At 35.9% G+C, this 20,786-nt stretch overlaps 1 protein-coding gene across 6 annotated transcripts in view; it reads right to left on the bottom strand.

Annotated features, from left to right (window-relative positions):
- Positions 1-19,601, bottom strand: part of LOC103461059 (LIM and senescent cell antigen-like-containing domain protein 1) — a 34,674-nt gene extending 15,073 nt beyond the window's left edge. Inside the window, exon 1 of one of the 6 annotated variants that reach the window (XM_008403414.2) lies at positions 19,416-19,601. In XM_008403414.2, coding sequence (XP_008401636.1) covers positions 19,416-19,444 — 29 coding nt within the window. In that variant the 5' untranslated portion in view covers positions 19,445-19,601. Of the gene's footprint in view, positions 1-1,828; positions 2,590-12,340; positions 12,569-19,415 lie in introns of those variants that run through there. The other 5 variants (XM_008403405.2, XM_008403390.2, XM_008403382.2 and 2 more) reach the window with 5 other exon arrangements.
- Positions 19,602-20,786: the final 1,185 nt, after the last annotated feature.

The following is a 20,786-nucleotide window of genomic DNA, read 5'->3' as shown; positions in this document are numbered from 1 at the left end:
CATTTTGTCTTTTTTTTTGCACTATTTCAACAACTAAACATACAGAATACAAAAAAACAGAACAAGATGTAAACATAAATACAATAGAGCATAATATATAAATTAAAATTAAATGTAATCTTTCAAAGGCAGATATAATTTGAACTGAAGTTAGCGCTTTAGCATTAGCTTCCACTAAATGTTGGTGTAGTTCTTTAGCGTTAGCGCCATTACAGTTTATGATTAGTGCTTTAGGGTTAGAGCCACTAACCTTTTAGTTAGCGTGCTACCTCAGCAAATTATACACTTTTATTTAAGGTACTGTTGTGATATTGCTAAAAGTGCAAAAAGTAATTTATTTTCCGTTTTTTTTGATAACTATGATTGTTCAGGATGTCAGAACAAACATAACCCAAAAGAGTATAAGTACTGCTCTTAAAAAAATCTACAACTGCCTACAATTACTGTAAATAATCATTTCATCACTCGATGTAACTTCTTCCTCCAAAACTGCAGATAATTGGTTGTTTAAATTTTGAGCTACCCTCATTACATCACAAAATTATCCAATTCTACAATGCCATGCATTTTGTAATAGTTGGTTCGAAGTATATATTGTTAAAAGCACAGTAGTTCATCTTTCTAATGCTGTCTTGGGTTTATTGTATCACAGACTCTGAGTATCAGTAGGGGAATGTTTTGTTTTGCTGTAGGAGGGAGTGGTGCACTCTAAAAAAAACAGATGGCACAGTATGTGTGGCACAGTGAAAAAACAACATTTTATGAGAATATTGAGGCAGGAAAACAATCATTTTAAGCACAGCAAACTTCCTTATTGCAACTGAGGTGCCAACAATATACATAGCATTAACTTTAATAACTGTACTTATGGTTTCTAATGTGATGTAATAATGCAGGCAACTGACTTGGACTACTTTATAATCAGTATCATAACAGATGAATGGCACACTGTAAAAAAATATGCTAGTTGTCTTGTTGCTTTGACTCAGTTAAGTTGTACTAACTTTAATTGTCAAGCTCAAAACACTTAATAAAAGATATTCCCTTAACTGTCTTATATTAAACTAAAAATGATTAGTTAACAGGAATTTTACTTAAGTTTTTACATTACTACATCAAGTTGACTTACCATAAAAATTTACATTTTTATAACTTAACTAATTTTTTATTTTATTTTTTTTTACTGCAGCCAGGTAAAAAAATTATTATTTGTACTACTAGTAAAACTGGTAATATTACCAATTTTCTAACTAATAATACAAATTAAGTACCTGTTGGTAGTTACCTCATTATTTTTTAACAATCTCCTCAAAAAGCTTTGATCCAAATCCTGCAGGTGACCTAATGCCCATGCTTTCCTGCATCAGGTGATAAACAGTATGTATATTTAGCTCTGCTGTCTCTCAAGCTCACATATTTTGAATGCCAGCTGGCAATGCCATTTTGTGTAACAACTCTCCCCCCGTTTGGCACAAAAATAGCCCTCCCTGTGCGTTCCCTCCTGTAGCGTCCACAGATATCTCTGCACAAACAGCAGCTTGAGCTAATCAGACTGTCCGCTTCAGCTCCATGGAGGAATTCCTCACATTCTGCAGCACTGCAGTCGGATCGGACTTAAGCTAATAATGTCACGGCAAATACGACCTCAACATTCTTTACCTTCTAAATATATGAAAATGTTGGATTTAATGTGAAACCAATTTACTTTTTTTAATCGGCAAGAAGAAAGTTTAACTACTTCTCATAACAATCCACATTTATAGTTTAAAAAACAACTTTCACCACCAGATTTGTTGAATTTCTGTACCAATTTTCTAGCATTACTTACAAGCGAGCATAAAAGTCACAGAACTCTTTATAGACTTTGACATCACTCTTCCGTCTCTGGGACTTGGACACCGGGAGCTCAGCCTCTCCCCCGTCGCTGGCCTGAAACCTCTGGTGGTAGCCGTTCATCTCTCCGTGGCGGATGTGGTCCGGGGCTTCGCCATCCTCAGGTATGGAAGGTGGCACGGCGCGCCCGTTCATTTCCACGCTCATCTCCGGCAGATTGAGTCAACTCCTTGGGCTCTGGGTAAAATCCTCTGTGATTGTTGGAAGTGTCGGAGCCGTAACTCACGCAGCGGGAGGGAGAACCGAGGTGCCGATCAAACAGTGCTGGGAACTCTCTCCCTCTCTCTCTCTCTACTTGTCTCAAACACACAGACTCCGTCACTGATGGACTCAACACTCCCTCGTTCTCTCATTCCCCCTATTGCTCTCTTATTCACACACACACAGACTACCAGCCTCCCCTCCCGTCACTCGGTGGCTATTCTTGGGCAGGATACTGAAATAAAGAGCCCACCCTGACTGACGCCTGTGCAGACAGAGGTCACTGTCACAATGATGCACACAAACACGTGTCCTCGTTTCATTTTTCAACCTTTTCCTCAACTGATTCAAGTTTTGGCGTTTAGCAGCTGGAGCTTGAGGTAAACAAGTGAGACACTAAGAAAAGAGCAACAGGCCAAACTAATCACTACGACCGTTTCATCATCTGGTTGACATCACTGAGCAAAACAAAACTGCAGAAAGTGTTTCGGGATGCGAGCCGGATAACGTGAATCAAGCACCATTCTGATTTAGATGGAAAACTTTAAATGACTTTGGCAACACTCATGAAGGACTGATATGACACTGGCATTAAACATGACATAACACCTGTCATGAACATCAATGAGTCTTTATGAATGTTTACGGATGTTGTCATACAGTGTCTTTTGGTAAATGAAATTTTTTAAGCATAGATGGATTAAGACCGTTTGAAAGAGTCAAGATTTAGCTTATAAAGTGTGGAGTACTTGGCCTTTAGACCAACATTTAGCTTCATACGTTTAATATCTCAGCAGGACGTAGAGAGACTCCTGTTAATTTGCAAATCTAGAACAAACGTAGAAAGTAACGTCTACCTGACGCAGAACAAGAGTCAAACATGGAGAACCAACATTTAGCTTTATGTTGTACACATCTAGAACTCGACCCAGAACAACTAGAACCAACAATTAGTTTTATCAGAACAAGAATCCAGAGAAACCCTCACCAGTTTAAGGTAAGGGTTTTTTATTCTTATTAAACATAGGGAACCAATATGTACTTTAGCTTCTTGTCTTTCTTTTGGTTTTGTTGTTTTGTTTGTATTTCCTTCTAATTCATGTAAAGCATTTTGAATTGACGTGTTGCTGAAAATGTACTATATAAATAAAATTACCTATCGAATGACACTTCATGATGACAATATTCATAAACATTCATAAAGACTTTCATGTTTGTGACAGGTGTTATGTCAGTCTTATTTATGCACATCCCTTCAAATAAAGTGTTACCGTTACTTTTAAAATAAATAGTGATCAAACAGTAGATTTTTCATGTTTACAAGAGACCAGTCGACATTGATCCTAAATTGATAAATCCAGTTTAAACGCACCATATCTAAGAGAAACTCTTCGTGGCAAGAACAATCTTCAGTGTGGAAGTCAGTGTTGAAGGAAGAAGACTCAAAGGTTGCTACAGTGAAGTCATAAGATTCACAGCAGGGTGTAAGAAGTTCCTAAACATTTAGTATATTTTGTAGTCCTCCTCGCACTCAAAACTTGTCTCTGCTTGGATCAAATCCAAGCTTGCAAACCTCTCTGCTCGCTTGAGAATCATTTTCTGCTCACAATAGAACACCATCGCCTGGCAACCACTCAGCCAATAGAATTAAAGCGTTGTAACTGGGTGCGTTTGTTTAATTGTAGTGGGTGCGCCTGTGTGGCTACTATAGAAGGTTTGAGAAGGCACAGTGAATATTTGAAAGACAGTAGAAATTTTTGAGTACAAGCATTACAAGTTTTGAGAAAAAAGACATGAAATCCTGCTCTCAAACTGAAAATGTGTGCTCTTGGATTATGGCAGAAAAATTCCCCCATTCAATACCTCCTTCTAATAAAATAAAAGAGGCAGCTTTAGTGTAAATTGTATTTATTACACAAGTTTAGCCAAGGAGATCTGAACCTGATATGGTTGTTTTCTCATTATTCATACAAATTGCTGTTGCACAAGCGCCAGGATATTCGTAACAGTTCAACATGTGACCCGTTTGGCTGCAATGCCCTCACTAAGCAGCGCCTATTTAGCTCAGTTTTAATTGCAAACTTCAACTTCATGTTGACCTTTCTAATAACAACTTAACCCCGTGGTTAATGTGCTTAGTTATGAGCCGTTTATTTCCAGAGTCAGAGCTGGTTCAGCTTGAATACAAGTCTAAAACCCAACAAGGAAACTATTTGGATCAATTATAAAATATTCTAATCCTTCAAAATCCCACAACGCTCTAAGCATCGGCATTCCTGTAAACCCTAAAATCTGGGTAGATAGACAGCTCTTTATGTGGTTGTGCTCAACCGGCTCCACAAATTAACGACCACTTTGCAAAGCATCAAAACAACTCCAGGCCAGATCCGGAAATAGTCTCCAGCGAGACAAACAAGCTTGACGCTCAAATGGAGAAGAAGCAGCCGATCTGTTTTTACAGCAGAACTAAGGATTTATTAACGAAAGCTGGAGTTTACGTCATGATGTCCAAGCCCTGTGTGTGTGTGTATGTGTGTCCAGCTGAGACGTATCTGTACATGTCTTCATGACTCCATTCTACAAATAGATGTTCATTGGAGCCTCAACTCCAAACTAGGTGATGGCAGCTGCTGTTTTGTGTATATATGTCAGATTGTATACACAGAGAGACGGCTGTCTCTATTGACACGGGTCAACAAACTATTTTATTTTTTCAGCTAAAATGCTGAATTATCAAATATTTACAATTTCAGACAATCTTCTCTAATTTATGTCAGTAATACTTTAATCCCAGAAGAAAATTAAATGTTTTAACTCATATTATACAGGTTTCTTCAAAGAGTTGCAGCTCCTGTAGCTGTCTGTCTTACAGCAAATCTGAAGAAGCCTCTGACTGAAGACCGCTGTTGTATAGAAGTTTGATGAAGAGGATGCTCAGGATTATCTGTAAGGTTCCAATAGTATCCACAGATTCCTCCTTATCACATTATTTGTCAGTTTAAGTCATTTTTGTCTCCAAAGTTTTGTGTTGTATTAAAAAAAAAAATACTGGTTGCTTTATTAAAAAAGTTCCTTTTGGTCACAGTTTGATTTAATATTGATTTCATTTAATATCGCTTAAAATAGTTTGACACTGATTCAGTGTTGATTATTTTAGTAATCAATCATTCTATCATTTTTTCCCGGTGATTAATCGAGTAATTGGATAAAAAAAATACATTCTGCAGATTTTTTTTATGTAACCACTTAAAAAAAAAACAAATAATTCAAGAACTTTTTTAAAAAGGCAGTTAACATCTTATTACCTTAATATAACATAGCAAAGGACACATCTGCAGCTAATAAATACTTAATTAAGCCATTTCCTGTTTCATCAACAGAGCTTTTGGTTGAGCAGATTTACAAATAAAGAAGGATTTTTTTTTTAATCTAAAGTGCATAATGTATATATTTTTTGTATAATTTGGGTTAATTACTGCTTGAATGCGTTATTTTTTCAGCAAATGGCATATTTTAGATTCTGTATACTCCAATTAATGATTAATCGATTACTAACTTAGTTCATTGTTTGTATTAATCTGACTAATTGTTTTAGCCCTAAATAGTATACAAGTAATTCACTGGATTATCTATCAATAATTTTATATATTACCCTTTTTTAACGTTTCCTGCAGCCGTTGTGGTACAGTATGTTACAGTAAAATAAAACACATTAACACTTGTGCTCAATAAAACTGGAGTAAAGTGTATGTAAATGTAAATAATTCTCCTTTTCTTGTGGAAATTGAGATAACATCAGTTTCTAGCATATTTAGATGTTGCCATTCAGACCCACACTGGACTAAACATTAAATGTTTTCCTACTGGGAACCAGTGATGACTGATGAATGGGCAGAGGGTGGGCACTCAACAGGAAGCTTGATTTCGGCTCAGGACTCCACCCTAGAATCCAGCAGCCAGTTATCGGGTGTCCACCCTGCCGTATTGTTCAAGTGGATTTTCTCACATCAGTGCAGGCCCTGTTTACGACTGGGTGAAAAATTACTTTAAATAGGACGATTTTGAAAAGCCCAAACCAGGCTCACCATGCAGACTTGGTTATTACTTAAATGACTGTTTAGCAAAATGAGAGGGATGAGACCACACAGAAAATGCAGCTATTATTAACATTTGATGTGCCTCCATCCTTCCTCTGCACGCTCTGCCGAAAGTGGAAACAAACCAAAGATATTCATATTAGTCTTAAAGTCCGGGCCCTCTGAGGCACGCAAACCGCAAAATAGATTACATGTTGTTGTGACATCCTGCATGGGGATTCTCAAAGCTCATTTGGTTTCTCGTGAAGTGAGTAGCTGTGTTTCCATTCACCATAACGTTGCGCAAATTGGAATAATGAAAATAAATTTGTTTAATGGAAACAGCAATTTTGAAAAGGGTTAATGTTTTCTGATAAAAAAATGTTTTTATGCTAGGATGAGGTGGTTTTACCAAAACTAGACGCATTTCCGTTAGAAATTAAACTTTTTAGATATTCTGCCAATATTGAAAAAAATCAAAATTTTGCAATTTCAGTATTTCAAGTCAGTTCAGTTTTTCTGCGTCAGTCCATTCAGAAGAAAGTGACCATCCATCCCTCCCTCGCTCCCTCCCCTATTTCCTGCGGTCAGCGAGTGAGAGGTCACCTTGGACAGGTCGCCAGCCGGGCAACACAGGGTGATTACGTATTTATACGATATTCACTTGCAGTTTTGCAAAATATGCACATTTTATTGAAAACATGACTTTTTTTTAATTGGCATGCTTCCATTAAGCAAATACATTTTTGTAATTCCAATTTTCACAATTTTATGGACAATAGAAACATGGGAAAAAATTTTTTTGCATCACGCTAGTTTGTGATTTTTTATTTTTCTTAATTTTAGATCAGTTACAACACAAACAAAAGAGAATCATGTGCTGCCTCCCACACACAAGAAACCCAAAAACAAAACAAAAAAACAACAAAAAACCCCAACTATTAATACCTCACATAAATAAGAGATAAGGTGTTATGAATTTCTTCCTCAGCACGTTTCACCTGACGACCACTAAGACAAAAAAGAAAATAAACAGGCAAAAATTAATAAAGCAGTAAAAAAACACACCAAAAAACAAAAATCTTAGGGACTAAACACTCATATGGACCCCAAAGCTTCAAAAATATATCTGATTTCTGGTTAAGATAATGAGTCAGCTTTTCCAAAGGAAGGATGACAGATCTCTGTGTAATCCACATATTCACTGTAGGGACATATGATGAAATCCATCCATCCATTTTCTTTACACCCTTGTACCTTGTTGGGGTCAGGGGGGTTGCTGGTGCCTCTCCAGCTGGCGTTCCGGGCGAGGGGCAGGGGTCACCCTGGACAGGTCGCCAGTCTGTCACAGGGCAACACACAGACATACAGGACAAACAACCATGCACACACACACTCACACCTAGGGACAATTTGGAGAGGCCAATTAACCTGACGGTCATGTTTTTGGACTGTKAGAGGAAACCAGAGTACCCGGAGAAAACCCAGGCATGCACAGGGAGAACATGCAACTCCATGCAGAGAGACCTGGGGCGGGAATCGAACCCAGAACCTTCTTGCTGCAAGGCAACAGCTCTACCAACTGCGCCACTGTGCAGCACCATATGGTGAAATCCATCATACCAAAATAAACAAAGACTTAGAATCCAAATGGTCAGGGAAAGCAATATTCTTGTTATTGCTGCTGAGATGAAGACACATGGAGAACATGTGTTGATACGTTTGTGAACTTTGGCTAAAATAGCTCCAGCAACTGTCAAAAACATCTCTGGGGAGATAGGCTTCTCTCCAAGTCAATGCAGGTCAAAGGTCAGGTAATCCATGCCACATTTTGGGAATGACAGGGAATACCGTCTCCTGTTCCAGTACGCAATTCAAGGATTTTCTTTACTACTAACAAGCAGCGTTAGATGGATAATAATGTCATAGAAAAACTGTGTTGCATTTTACTGTGAAGCAAGTATGAGCTGAAGATATTTCATGTTTTGTCTTGTTAACTTATTTCTGAAGCTCAGGCCTGCAACACTTTACTAAAAAATGTTGGTGCAATAAACTTTTACTACTTTGGAACGCTGCCATTTCTTCTTCAGACATTTCTGAGGTAGGAGGCATATTTTATGCAATAATTTTCTAAATTTCCTTGACATCAAGTCAATAAAAAAACTAAAGCTGTACAATGTACCAGACCGCAGGGATCATGACAGTTTCAATGATTGATTGTAAAGCAGGGAGTGGATACAATCAAATGTATTGAAACCCAGTGTAGTGACAGGAGTATTACACCCTTTAAAACGTGAAATTTAAGTTATTTTCAATTGCTGGACGATAAATTGCCCGAGAAGTTATTGTGATAAATGATACTACTGTTGTTTTGAGATTATTTTCAAATAATTTAATGTTAATGGAAAAATAATGCAAGAACAGATTCTCAAAAATCAAGAAATCTTAAATCCTAATAAACTTTTATCGGTGGAACTGGAAGACATTTTAAATATCCAACATAAATAAACAAAACAAATAAATAAAATGAAGTCTTTGTGAACAATATGTCCTTCAAAAATAAGGCTAGTTGAGACCAAACCACCGAACTGGAGACTTCTGTCATTCCGGTTTTAGTAGAAAAAATGTGACAGGCCTAGTTATTGGTATAAATTATTAGGCTTGTGCAGCATCCCTCTGATTCAATGCATGGATAATTAACACGTTATTATGCTTTAATGTATTTTCAAATGTTAAGAAAAGGTTGAGAAAAAATGCAAATAAACAAAATTTAAAATATGGTAATTTTCCATTTATTAAAAAAAGTTCAATGTGACTCTATTACTCTTTACGAATAGTAATTAGTCAGGTTCCTGAGCCTTTTCAAATAAACAGTGTATATAAACTCCAGCTGTATTTTAAGGATTAGGGAAATCAAGTGTGTAACCTAATAAACAAAAAGATCAATAGAATCACAGTTTTATGCATTTTGAAGCTCTTTAGAAAATAAATTTGATATGAAACTTTCAAATATAATACTGTAATTTCAAACAGTCTTAAAAGATTTTTTTAAAAAGAACAATTTCCCGTCAAAATGCTAGGAGAGAATCGGAAACAAACCAGCTGAAATACGTCACTGAAGCTTATCTTATGGCCTAATGGATTTGATCACAGCACACTGAAGTGTGCAGACTCAAAGTCACGGGTCCGTTTTCCTCTGCTGAAGGCTCACAAATCAAACACGCCCAGGTCACACACCTGTTCTCCCAGAGTCAATAGCAGCCATGGCAACACAGACACCAGAGCTACTGGGGCAAAACTTTCCTACCCTTGGCAGAGCTTCAAGTACATTTGTGCCAACACAAGCACGGACAGCTACACGATCGTATAAAACTGAGTCACACACCGAACCAGTGACTGGGCAAACAACACATGACTAACGTTTCTATTGTTCTGCACAATCGGCCTCAAGGGACCTTTTGACCCGCACCATCAGCGGTCCACTTCTATTTCACTTCCAGGGGAGTAAATCATGTGTATCAGAGGATAACAACATCTCATGCTAGATTTATTTTGTCCTTAATAGTTTACAGACTTTTTCATCTTTAGTTTGTGTTGCTTAAGCTGCCTGATAAAACAATTTATTTTCTCAAGAGCAAATCTTGGACATGCAGTGCTGTGGAAAAACATTCCTAACTCTGATGAGTTATTTTTATTTTTTTAATATTTTGCAGGCAACCTTATTGGTATCATATGTGACGGACAAAAACAAAGTATTGTGTAACTGTAAAGGAGAACATTATTGAACAAACAGCATCTTGAAAACCAAGGAGGACAGCAGACAAGTCAGAGAAGAGCAGAGTCTGGCTATAAAATAATAACATTTGAAAACAGAAGGAGTTTGCCAAAACATCCACCCATAGACCACAGGTGTCAAACTGAAGGCCCGGGGGCCAAATCTGGCACACTGTAGCTTTTTAAGTGGCCCTTTAGACTCCAAATTATATCAATACGTCGCTCCTGTTTTTCACAAATATGCAAAATGCATACAAAATCAACAGATCCCCACATTTCTTCTGATTTTTACTCCACATTTTTCTCAAGATTTTATCAAGAAATGTATATATTTAGTTTTTTCTTTTCCTTATATAAGCGTTTGTTCTTTTTTTAGTGCCTAATCTCCTCCTTTTACTTTTCCTTGTACTTGCGTCTTCTTTGGAGGACCAAAACTGACATAATTAAAAATTAAAGCAGAAATCTACATTTTTGCTACAAAATAAAGTAACACTGTGGCGTGAAAGGAAAAAAATTAATACAAGAACTTGAGAGGAAATTATGGATAAAACAGGAACTGACACGTCACCAGTTCGGTGGTATTTCAGATATTTAAAACAAAAAATAAATAAGTATTAATAGACAGATATGAAACGCTGATATCGTCAGAGGTTTTTCAACCATATCATCCAGCCCTAATCTAGTCGTTCTTTTTCAATAGTTTATCTTCTTAAGCATGAACTCCACTGTATTCAGTCAGGTAAAGATTTAATGGAAGTTGAAGGAAGAACTTTGAAAGATCTTTAAAAGCGTATTTGTGATACAAAATTCAATGTTTTGTTAAAGTCAGATGTAATCAACTTTTTAAATGTTTCATTCTAATTTAATTTCTTTTTGTAGTTAAACCTACTTGTTAAAAAAGTACCGAACAAACAAAAACAAAACTTCCTCATCCACCAGAAAGCGGTTAGCGGGTTAACCGGGGACACCCTGGAGCAGGAGCTCCATCTTTATGTTCACATTCCTGAAATTACAACATTCCTCAAGCCTCTTCAGGATCCGTCAATGACACACAGAGGGCTGGAAAGGTGTGGCGAAAGACAGGAGGTTTCACAGAGAACAGAACACCAGAGAGACGCTGATGGTATCATATTGTGCAAACAAACGTTGCAAAAATATCCTGACGCTACTGAACTCCAGTCAGGAGAGTTCAACCATCAGCTGCGGTGTTTACAGATCAAACCCTCCACTCAGGTAGCAACTTATCTGTTCTGGTCAGCACGCAGCAGACAGGTAAGGACTTATCTACAAGGATGTTTCAGTGATTAAAAAAATCAACTCAATTGTTCCATCAGCTCAACCTAATGAAAGCAAAACTGATGGCCAGCGACCGCTACGGTTCAGAAGGCTGTTCGGATCCATCCCACACGATGAGTGGGTTTTTAAAACATAAATATGACAAGCAATTACATTTGAAAACAATAAGATAAAGTTGACGAATGATTAAACGACTCTGTTGGCTATAGAAATGGGTGAAGATTTCAAGTGAAATGAGGCAATAAATCAATGTTATGGAATAATTAAAATTTCTGTTTTTAAGGATTTAATTTCTGTAAAATCTGGATTTGTTTCACCAATCTACTCCTTTAGTTCAGTTACCATCTTGCATGTTTTCCAGCTTCTTTTAATTTGGACTCTGCAGCTAAATAACTATTTAAATGAATTAGATCTGCTTCACTTAACATCATTAAACTGTAGGGCTAATCGGTTGATTATTTTTCCAATCAACCAATAAGTAACTTAATAGGAGGATTTAACAGTATTTGAACCAGGTGGAGCTAAAATATGATGTTTGAGGAGTTATGGGCATAAGGAAGGGTTTTCATCTAAGATGCTAAATATTTATATTTTTGTTCAGCTTTGGGTTAATTGCTGCTGTAAGAGTGTTGTTTTTTCAGTAAATCACATATTTACTGAAAACACACATGTTGTCAATATGTTTTATCATTTTAAATTACTACTATTATTTAATAGTTTTTAGATATATTGTTTAGGGACAAGAGCTGCAAATTAGATTACGCTATAAAAACCATGATACGAATTGTTTTATTCAGTTTGTCTATGTTAATATGTGTCTGTTCCTATTAAATAAGCCTAACTAAAGATTAGAGTCTGTATAATCCAGTTAGCGATTAATCGATTACTAAATAGTTATTTCAAAACTCGATTAATCACGATGAATTCGATTAATTGTTTGAGACGTACTGCATGTTGGTACACGCCTTCATTTTCTCCACATTTATTTCTAAACAGATGCAAAGAAAACGACCTTTACTGGCGAATCATGGCAGTATTTCTAACTGGATCTCATCCTCTGTTGACAGAAAATGAAGAGTTGCTGAAAGGCCTCCACTCACCTGAGGCTGTCTCTCGCCAGCCCTCCATAGCTGTCCGGCCTCTCCTGCCTTCGCCTGTACAAATCTGAGTTGGACAACTCCTTCAGCCTCAGAGACTTCATCTCCCGGCCGTCGCTCTGTCTCTCCCTCCCTTCCTTCCTCAGCTGAAACCCCCTGTCCGCTCTAACAACAACACTACCAGCGTAAATGTTGGATCCAACTGATAATGTAAGGTCTTGTGCTGCTCTTTCACTCTCCCTCAAACACACCCCCAGGCCTCGCACCGCGAACACCTATCAGCTCCTTCTGGCTCCTCCTCCCTCCCACCTGGAGCAGGTAGAGGGGGAAGGAGTCGCAGAAACACAGACAGAGAAAGGGATTGTTGCTGAGTGGCTGTGTGGGTTCACCGCCTACTGCTCTCTCTGCTGTGATGCTCTCTCAAAAACAAAAACAAGGCAGAGAACAGAGTGGAGAGTTTCCAAAACTGTTAAGAAGTTGGTTGGATCATCCAAATACGGCTAGATTTCTGAAAAAAAAAAAACTTCCAATATTTTTGAGATTCAAAAGTCAAAAATCTGCTAGAAAAAAATCAGAAATTTTTTAGCTTAATCTTAGAGGTTTTCTAGGAAAACAAGGAACTTTCTGAGTCAAAAATCTGCAAGCAAAAACTCAAGAAATGTTTAGATTAATCTAAAAAAATAATAATTATAAAAAAATAAGGAAATATCTGAGTTTTAAAAGTCAAAGAATTTCTAGAAAAAAAACTGAAATTTTTAGATTTATCTCAAGGGGAGAAAAACGAGGATTTCTGAGTTTGAAATGTCAAAACATTGCTAGAAAAAACTGGGAAATGTTGAGATTATTCTCAAAGAATTTCTAAAAAAGCTCAAAAATGTTGAGATCAAAGTCAGAAATGTTCCAGAAAAATTTTTGAAAATGTCATGGTTTAAAAAAAATCTAAAATTTGCTGGAGGTTCAATTTGAGTTTACAAATTCATCTCAAAATTTCTCAACCTGAGAAACTTTGAGATTTGACGAAGTGAAATTTCAGAAACTTTGAATTTTTGAGATGAATCTGAAATTTTCCAGAAAAACATGAAAATAAATGAGTTTCAAAAGTCAAAACTTTTCAACATTTCAAACTTGGACAACTTCTGAAATGTTTGACTTTTGAAACAGAAATGTCCAGGTATTTTTCTAGAAAATATCTGAGATTCATCTCAACATTTCTGAATTTTTTCTAATGCATTTTCGACTTGTGCAGCTCAAACATTTTCTCGGCAAATAGAAATTATTTTCCTGATATTTCTCCAGGCGTTCTGAGTAACCGCTGTGACGTTTAAAAACATTTAGAAGCAGCAGATAAATTAACCAAGTGTTTCAAACTTGCTTTCTGCTCCTCTTGTGAACTGAGAAAACGTCACAGCAGAAACAACAAAGGACTGAAGTCTAAAATGTCAACTGTTGAATAATTCATCGCAGCCTTTTGTGAGAACAACCGATCCTCTTTCACTTACACAACACAATATTTTCACTTTTCTAAAGACTAGACAGCTGAATGTCCATTTATATGAGAACCATACAAATGACTATTGTTTTAGTAATTGATTATTCTGATGATTAATCAAATACTTGGCTAAAAAAAGAAAGGCATGTTTTGCATACTTTTCATTTAACAAGCTCATTCTAATTTTATCATGTGATTAATTGATTAATTGCGACAGAGAAAATCTCACCAACAAAGGAGCAGCGATTTATTTTACTTACTTTATTCAAACTGATTGCTGTGTGTATGAACATTTTTAAAATCTTAACACCAAACTTTTCCGTCCTGAAGACGGCAATCCTCGCCTCATGATCCCTGTGGTTACTTTGCTGCAGTTCATCTCTGCTGACGGTGCAGATTTAAAGCGAACCTATAATTTCAGATGRGCAGAGTTGTTGAATTGCTGCTGTCAAGAGTTTCACTGTGCATCACCTTGGTATGGACAGACAGGTATGCAGCCAATAAACACATTGCCGTTCACCTGCTTGCCTTGGCCAGCTCAGGATTCCACTTGTCGCCGACACGTCAGAGCGTCAGAGTTCAACTTTCACACCAGATTAATGCAAGAAAACTGGCAATTAATTAATTTATAATCTGTAAATATTGTATCAAATGAGATGTAGTCAAGTTTCTGCTTAAAATTAGAAAGTTTTAAGCGAAAACAAAGATGCTGCATTTTGTTTTAAAGTTTTAAATCTGTGATAAATCTAATTTATCAGTAGCCAGACATCATAAACATCCCTATTTCCTTTAGTTTACTGCCTCTATGTGGTCATCACTGGTATTACAGCCACTGCATCCAATTCAATATTTTATTACTTAAAACATCCAAAAAAAGTTAACTATGGTTATTGTGCACTTAAAAAATTGTAAAAAATTACATAAACTGAGACATTTCTGTATCTACTTAATCCAGAACCACAGATGCATCTGTTTTGCGAACTCTGTACAAATTAAGTTAGATTTTATTTCTTTTTAATCTGAAATTGGCTTACTGGTCTCCTGCTGCAGCCATTTGCAATCATCCTTCTGCAGGCATAAAGCAAACCACGCTGTTGCACACAAGAGGAAGTACACATGAGTCCGAAAGTATAAAAAGCTTTAAAAATGACATTCAAGTAGTTCAGTGAGCTTGATCTGTGTTTGTAAAAGAGATTTAATGTTGCTTTAAAAAGAGAGAAAACGGTGAATTTCTCTTCTTACCTATAATCTGTCAGAATTTCAGGAGGATGTTTCAGTTGTTTCTACAGTCCTGTTTGCTGTCACCACTGACACTCCCACTGCATTTATCAGGCCCTACATGGCCACATCACTTCCTGTTGCAGTGCGCTGTGTGTGTGTGTGTGTGTGTGTGTGTGTGTGTGTGTGTGTGTGTGTGTGTGTAATATTTGACCCAACAGTTCTGTTAGTTTGAGGAAGATATGCCGTCAAAGAACCCAGACGAAAATGTCTCATATTCAGTATTCAGGGTTTGTAAAATTTTTCCACAGTACAATTTTTCAAGCATTTTCAAAGAATGTTTTCAAACTTTTCCAGGACCACAATGAATAAAAGAAGACTATTTTATGTTATAACTTATTCCTGTATTCTACATTGTACAGCAGGGACATTGTAAACTAAAATGAGACAAAATTTTATGTTTTGAAATGTCTGACCCTACAACTGACTGGCTCAAGAAAGTTATCAAAAAAAAAGTTGTTTTTTTTTGCCAAGTTTTCAGGCATTTAGTAAATAGAAATATATATATATTTTTTATTATGAGCTAAAACAAGAGAAATTTGGTCTGATTTAACTTCAGCCAGTGAGGATATATATTTTTTAAAATGATCTTTAAATATCTGTTTTCAACGGTAAATAACGCATTCCAAAATTAGCCTCAGATTGAAAACATCTTATTGAAATTCAAGCCTTTTTAATGATGTTGTGTGGTTTTGTTTCAGTTCATTTGTTGTTTTTCAGGTGAGTTTTAAAGAGTTAAATGGAGCAGAAAACGAGAAGGAAAAGAAAATAATTCAATGACTAAACAAACGAGTAATTCTCAGGAAAGTCGTGTCAGATGGAAACATTTGAAGAGAAAATGATTAATTCAGCCGTCATGGGTGAGTCCTGAATGTTTGACACAACTCTTCCCCTTAGAAAAAAAAGGGGAAACATTTTTTTTATTATTATGTTGCAGGATGTACAGAAGATGTTCATGTTGATTTAGAAATATTTGCAAGAACTTTTTATGATATTTGTGCTAATGTATGATGTTAAATGTGATTTTTTATTACTCGACTTAATGGTCACGGACTATAACTTGCAGAGGCAGCAGTCACTTATAACCAACATTTTTGACCAACTTTGAGAAACATTTGCAATAAGATCAGAAAAAATTGGGGGATTTGCAGATTTTTTTGTGAATTTTGCGGATTTGTGAAAAATTGGAGGGACTTATTGATGTAATTTGGAACCAAGAGGGCCACAAAAAAAGAACAGTGGACCAGATTTGGCCCCCGGGCCTCGAGTTTAACATGTGATCAAAGCCCCACACACACACACACACACACACACACACACACACACCGACGCACACACACACACACACACACACACACACACACACACACACACACACACACACACACACACACACACACACACACACACACACACACACTTCTAAAATCCTACAGGACTTGAACATGTCAGACTAAGACAGTAACTCCTGTTATACTATTTTGCAACTAAAAATTGATTATTCTGACAATCGGATAATAAAATGGCAAATTCTGTAGATTTTTCATTTGACCTTTAAACATATTTTATACAATATTAAGCATTTCTTAAAAAATAATTACATTCCTTTTTCAAATAAGGAAATGAACATTTATTGTCTAAAATGCAACAACATACCATTCCTTTATTATATATATAAAAAACTTCTAACTTCAACATGTGAAAAGCTCGGCTCTTCCTGCTTAGCATTAATCGAGAATAGGGCTAATCTGTTGATTATTTTATGAATTAATCTATTTACAACTAGACAGCAAAAGGTGCCAAATAGGAGATTTGTTTTAATTAAATTTTTTTTATTTGAAGCTAAAACTTTGCCACTTGAGGATTTCCATGTAGAACATAGTTACAAAGATTTAAAAAAATATTTATGTACAGTTTTGGGTTCATTGCTGCTCTGATTGTGTTGTTGTTTCAGCAAAATTGCCTATTTTGACTCCAATAAATGATTAATTGATTACTAAATTAGTTTATTATTATTTCAATAATCAGATTTAATCAGTCAATATTGCAGCCCTATACTACATAATAACAGATACTACTGTTTTATATGTTGTAGATGTTAAATATTAAGGTCACATGATGAAAAGAGGGAGAGGAGGAGGAAGAAAACTTTGTGCAAGTTTCAAAACATTTGGTGTTTGTCACACTGAATGATCACAGAAAAATTATTTAAGTTCATTTTGAGATATTTTTCTCTCAAAATTAAAGATTTTTCCATCAATAGCTGATAATCCCACAGTGTAACTCCAGATTAAAGGGTTTTCTGTTTTCTATGTCTCGCCTGCATGTCCATTTAATGAGAACGGGCGCCCCCTGTGGGTGGTGCGGTGTAAACACAGTTAATATTTACATTCAAATTCCAATTGAAAAATACTTTATTAATCCCAAAGGAAAATTAAATAAAAATAAATAATAAAAATAAATTGATGTTGATGTGTTACTTTTAGTTGATGAAGTTGTGAATGATTAAGTCTCTATTTGGTTTTTCAAGATCGCTAAACTCAGTTTCAACATCTCTAGGTCATTTCATATTATTTTCTAGAATAATATCAAAATGTTTAATCTGCAGGTGAAGATATTAAGGCTTTTTAGTTATTAGGACAATCTCCTGCTGAAAAAGTAGATTGTTCTACAGTACTTATGGATCCATTTTTATTTGTAACAGATACATTTCTTTTAGATGTTAATGTTTCTGATGCAAACTGATACTGCGATTATTATTTTTGTGGTTTCTGAAGATCGTTGTTTAAAGTCTTAAAATATTTTTTCTTCATAATTATGACAGTAAAGTAACATAAAAGCAGACATGCTGACTCAATCTATAAAAGGTAGTGAGCAGAGTTTTACAGTAAAAGTTTAATCACCACATTAATTTTTCTTCCAGATGATAAAGGCAACCATTCACTCGATGTCTGTGTGATGGTGTTAGCGCTCGACGCTCAAATCCCCCATCTCCGAACTTCCAAACAAGGACAAGTCTGTGCTGGAGGCCCAGACATCAGCCTAAGCTGGGGTTGTATCAACACAGCGCTGGATCAGATTAATGCAGCAATCTTTAGGCTTATACAGACTTGCCTTCAGAGAGAGCTCCAGCTAATTCTGACAGAGAGAAATTCACAAAGATGAAAAAAGGAAAACGGCTGTTTTGAGTGGCCGTCCCGGGAGACCGGACTGTCAGGAAGTGGTTTGGAAAACACGGACTACTGTCCAGTTGCTTTTTAGAGGACATTCCTCAGCAGGGAGGAGAAGGATCTGATGGTTTTTAAACAAAAACGAACAGATTCACTCCTTTGTTTTGGTCTGGGAGTGCAGCTCGACATGAAATGACACTTTTCCATAAAAATTATGTAGAATACTGCAAGTTATAAGGTCAAAGACTATATCATTGATGTTTCCATCACATCACCAGCCCTCCAGATGTGCATCACAACACCAAACAGTGTCACATTTAAAAGAGGAAAGCAGCGAGACATATTATTTGTGTTGCAATTTAAGACATAAACAGAGATTTATCTTCCTCTGAATTTTTTTAAGCAGACTATTAAGCCTTTGTTTATGTTTTCAAGTACATACAGAAATACCTGAGATTGTATGAGATCTGTAAGGGAATTACTTTTTGATTATTCATTCAAATAATACTAAAAAAAATCCATTAACAATAATAAGCATCACATTTAATTTTAGCTGCACTCCATACAAATATGACGTTTTTCAGATTTAATTAACATAAACTAAAACTTATTTCATATGCTTGTATGTTCATAATTTTAAAAGTCTCTTATTTTTGTCAACCTAGATTGTGATTATCCTTATTTAAATGTTTATTTTAGGTTTTTTCACATACAATAAATGCCTCGTATTTGAGACTTTAACATCTTTTCACAGTTTTTCACGTTAATATTTAATTGCTGATGTTTGCCAAGTTGTAGTTGTTTGTAATTTCATTAGTTCTCGATCAATAGGTTTTGAGATTTATCACAATTTAACACGCATAAAGTCGCTGTTCCCTCATTGTGACGGTAGGGGGCGCCAGGATGAAATTCAGATTGAAGATAAATTAATGAGAGCTTAGCTAAAACTCTGTGATTTACCATTTTTCTACCGAACACCTACGTTTAGTTTTAGCATGGATACACATCCTTTGCTGGTTTGTGATAAACAGACAACTACTGGAAGACATTTTATTTCTGTTCAGCATAAAAAATGTTAACTTCTTAACTTTTTCGGTGCAAAGATAATAGTGAAGATAAAAAAGCTAATCAGCTAACTTACCCGTTAGTCATCTCCGTGAGTCCGAGCATCGCTCCTCCTCGCTCTCTCGGACCAGATGTGGTTTTTTCGGCCTCAGCAGCAGACGTCCAGATGTGCTCCTCTCTTGTATTTACTGTACAGTTAGAGCTGCTTTTTCTCTCAGGCACAGAATGGCGTATAATTAGGACGGGCCCCGCCTATCTCCACCAACCACAAGACACGGCAGACTGTACTTCCGCTTGGATGACCTTCAAAATAAAAGCATAACTATGCAGTGTTGGTCCCTTCACTGACTCGGTCAAGGACTAAGTCAAATTGAGCATGTGATAAACAAAATGTCCATATGAATCAACAAGCGACATAGTTTATTTGATTTATTTACTTTTAGATATTATAGATATTAGGGCACTGTTTAAATGGTTAATAAATTTGATCAAATACATAAATTTCCCATGAAAACAATAATCCTGCTTTCAAATAATGGTTATTGCTCTCTTTGGACAATAAGTGAACTATGAAACTGTGACACCGTGCTGTTCAATAATCCAAATGAATCCTCACGCAATAAGTTTTACTACAAAAACTAATGGATTTTAATATAGCGCCACATTAGATTTAAAAAACAGGAGTGAATTCCTGCCAAAAAAAATCTCAGAAATGTTTAGATTGTCAGAAATTTTCCAGAAAAAAACTGGGAAAATTCTGAGTTTAAAAAGAAAATTTTCTAGAAAAAAACTAAAATTTTAAGAGTTAGCTCAGAAATTTTCTAGAAAAAAATTTTAAATTACAGAGTTTAAAAAGAACATTTTCAACTTTGAAATCCATAAACTTGTTTTTTTTTCTACAAAATTTCTGATTATTCTCAAAATCTCTGTTTTTGGCAGAAATTTGCTTCTTTTTTATCTAATGGCTCTGATAACCCGTCGAATTTCAATGCTTAAAAGTAAACTGCAACAGTGAAGCAATTTACAAAAAAATAAAAAATAAAAACCTTTTCAAATCAATTCAGCGCTGAATGGATCGTATTGACTTTCTCCCTTTACAATAGGCTGTATTCATTTTATTTTGAAAATCAGAGGAAGTCGGGGTTTTTTTTTTTGCGTGTCTGGAGCAGCTTTAAAACTTCACTCTGAGCTTTTCGACTGACTTACTTTTGAGATATTTACTGGCAGGAAACTTTAATTCCCACCTGCCAAAAGTAATTACAAGATCTGGTTGTGTGTATGAACATATCGGCAATTCCGCTGGCATGTCCAGCAGTGGACATGTTGTCCACTGCTTTACTTTCTCTGTTTTTACACCCCTGCTTTGCAAGAAAACGAAAATCTGACTTTTTCCCTTTTTCTTTAGCGTTGGAAATCCGTACAGAATTTCAATATGGCGGATGTGCGG

Source organism: Poecilia reticulata, linkage group LG2 (genome assembly GCF_000633615.1).
Source record: "Poecilia reticulata strain Guanapo linkage group LG2, Guppy_female_1.0+MT, whole genome shotgun sequence".
Taxonomy (NCBI): Eukaryota; Metazoa; Chordata; class Actinopteri; order Cyprinodontiformes; family Poeciliidae; genus Poecilia; species Poecilia reticulata.
This window is presented reverse-complemented; position numbering and strand designations above follow the sequence as displayed.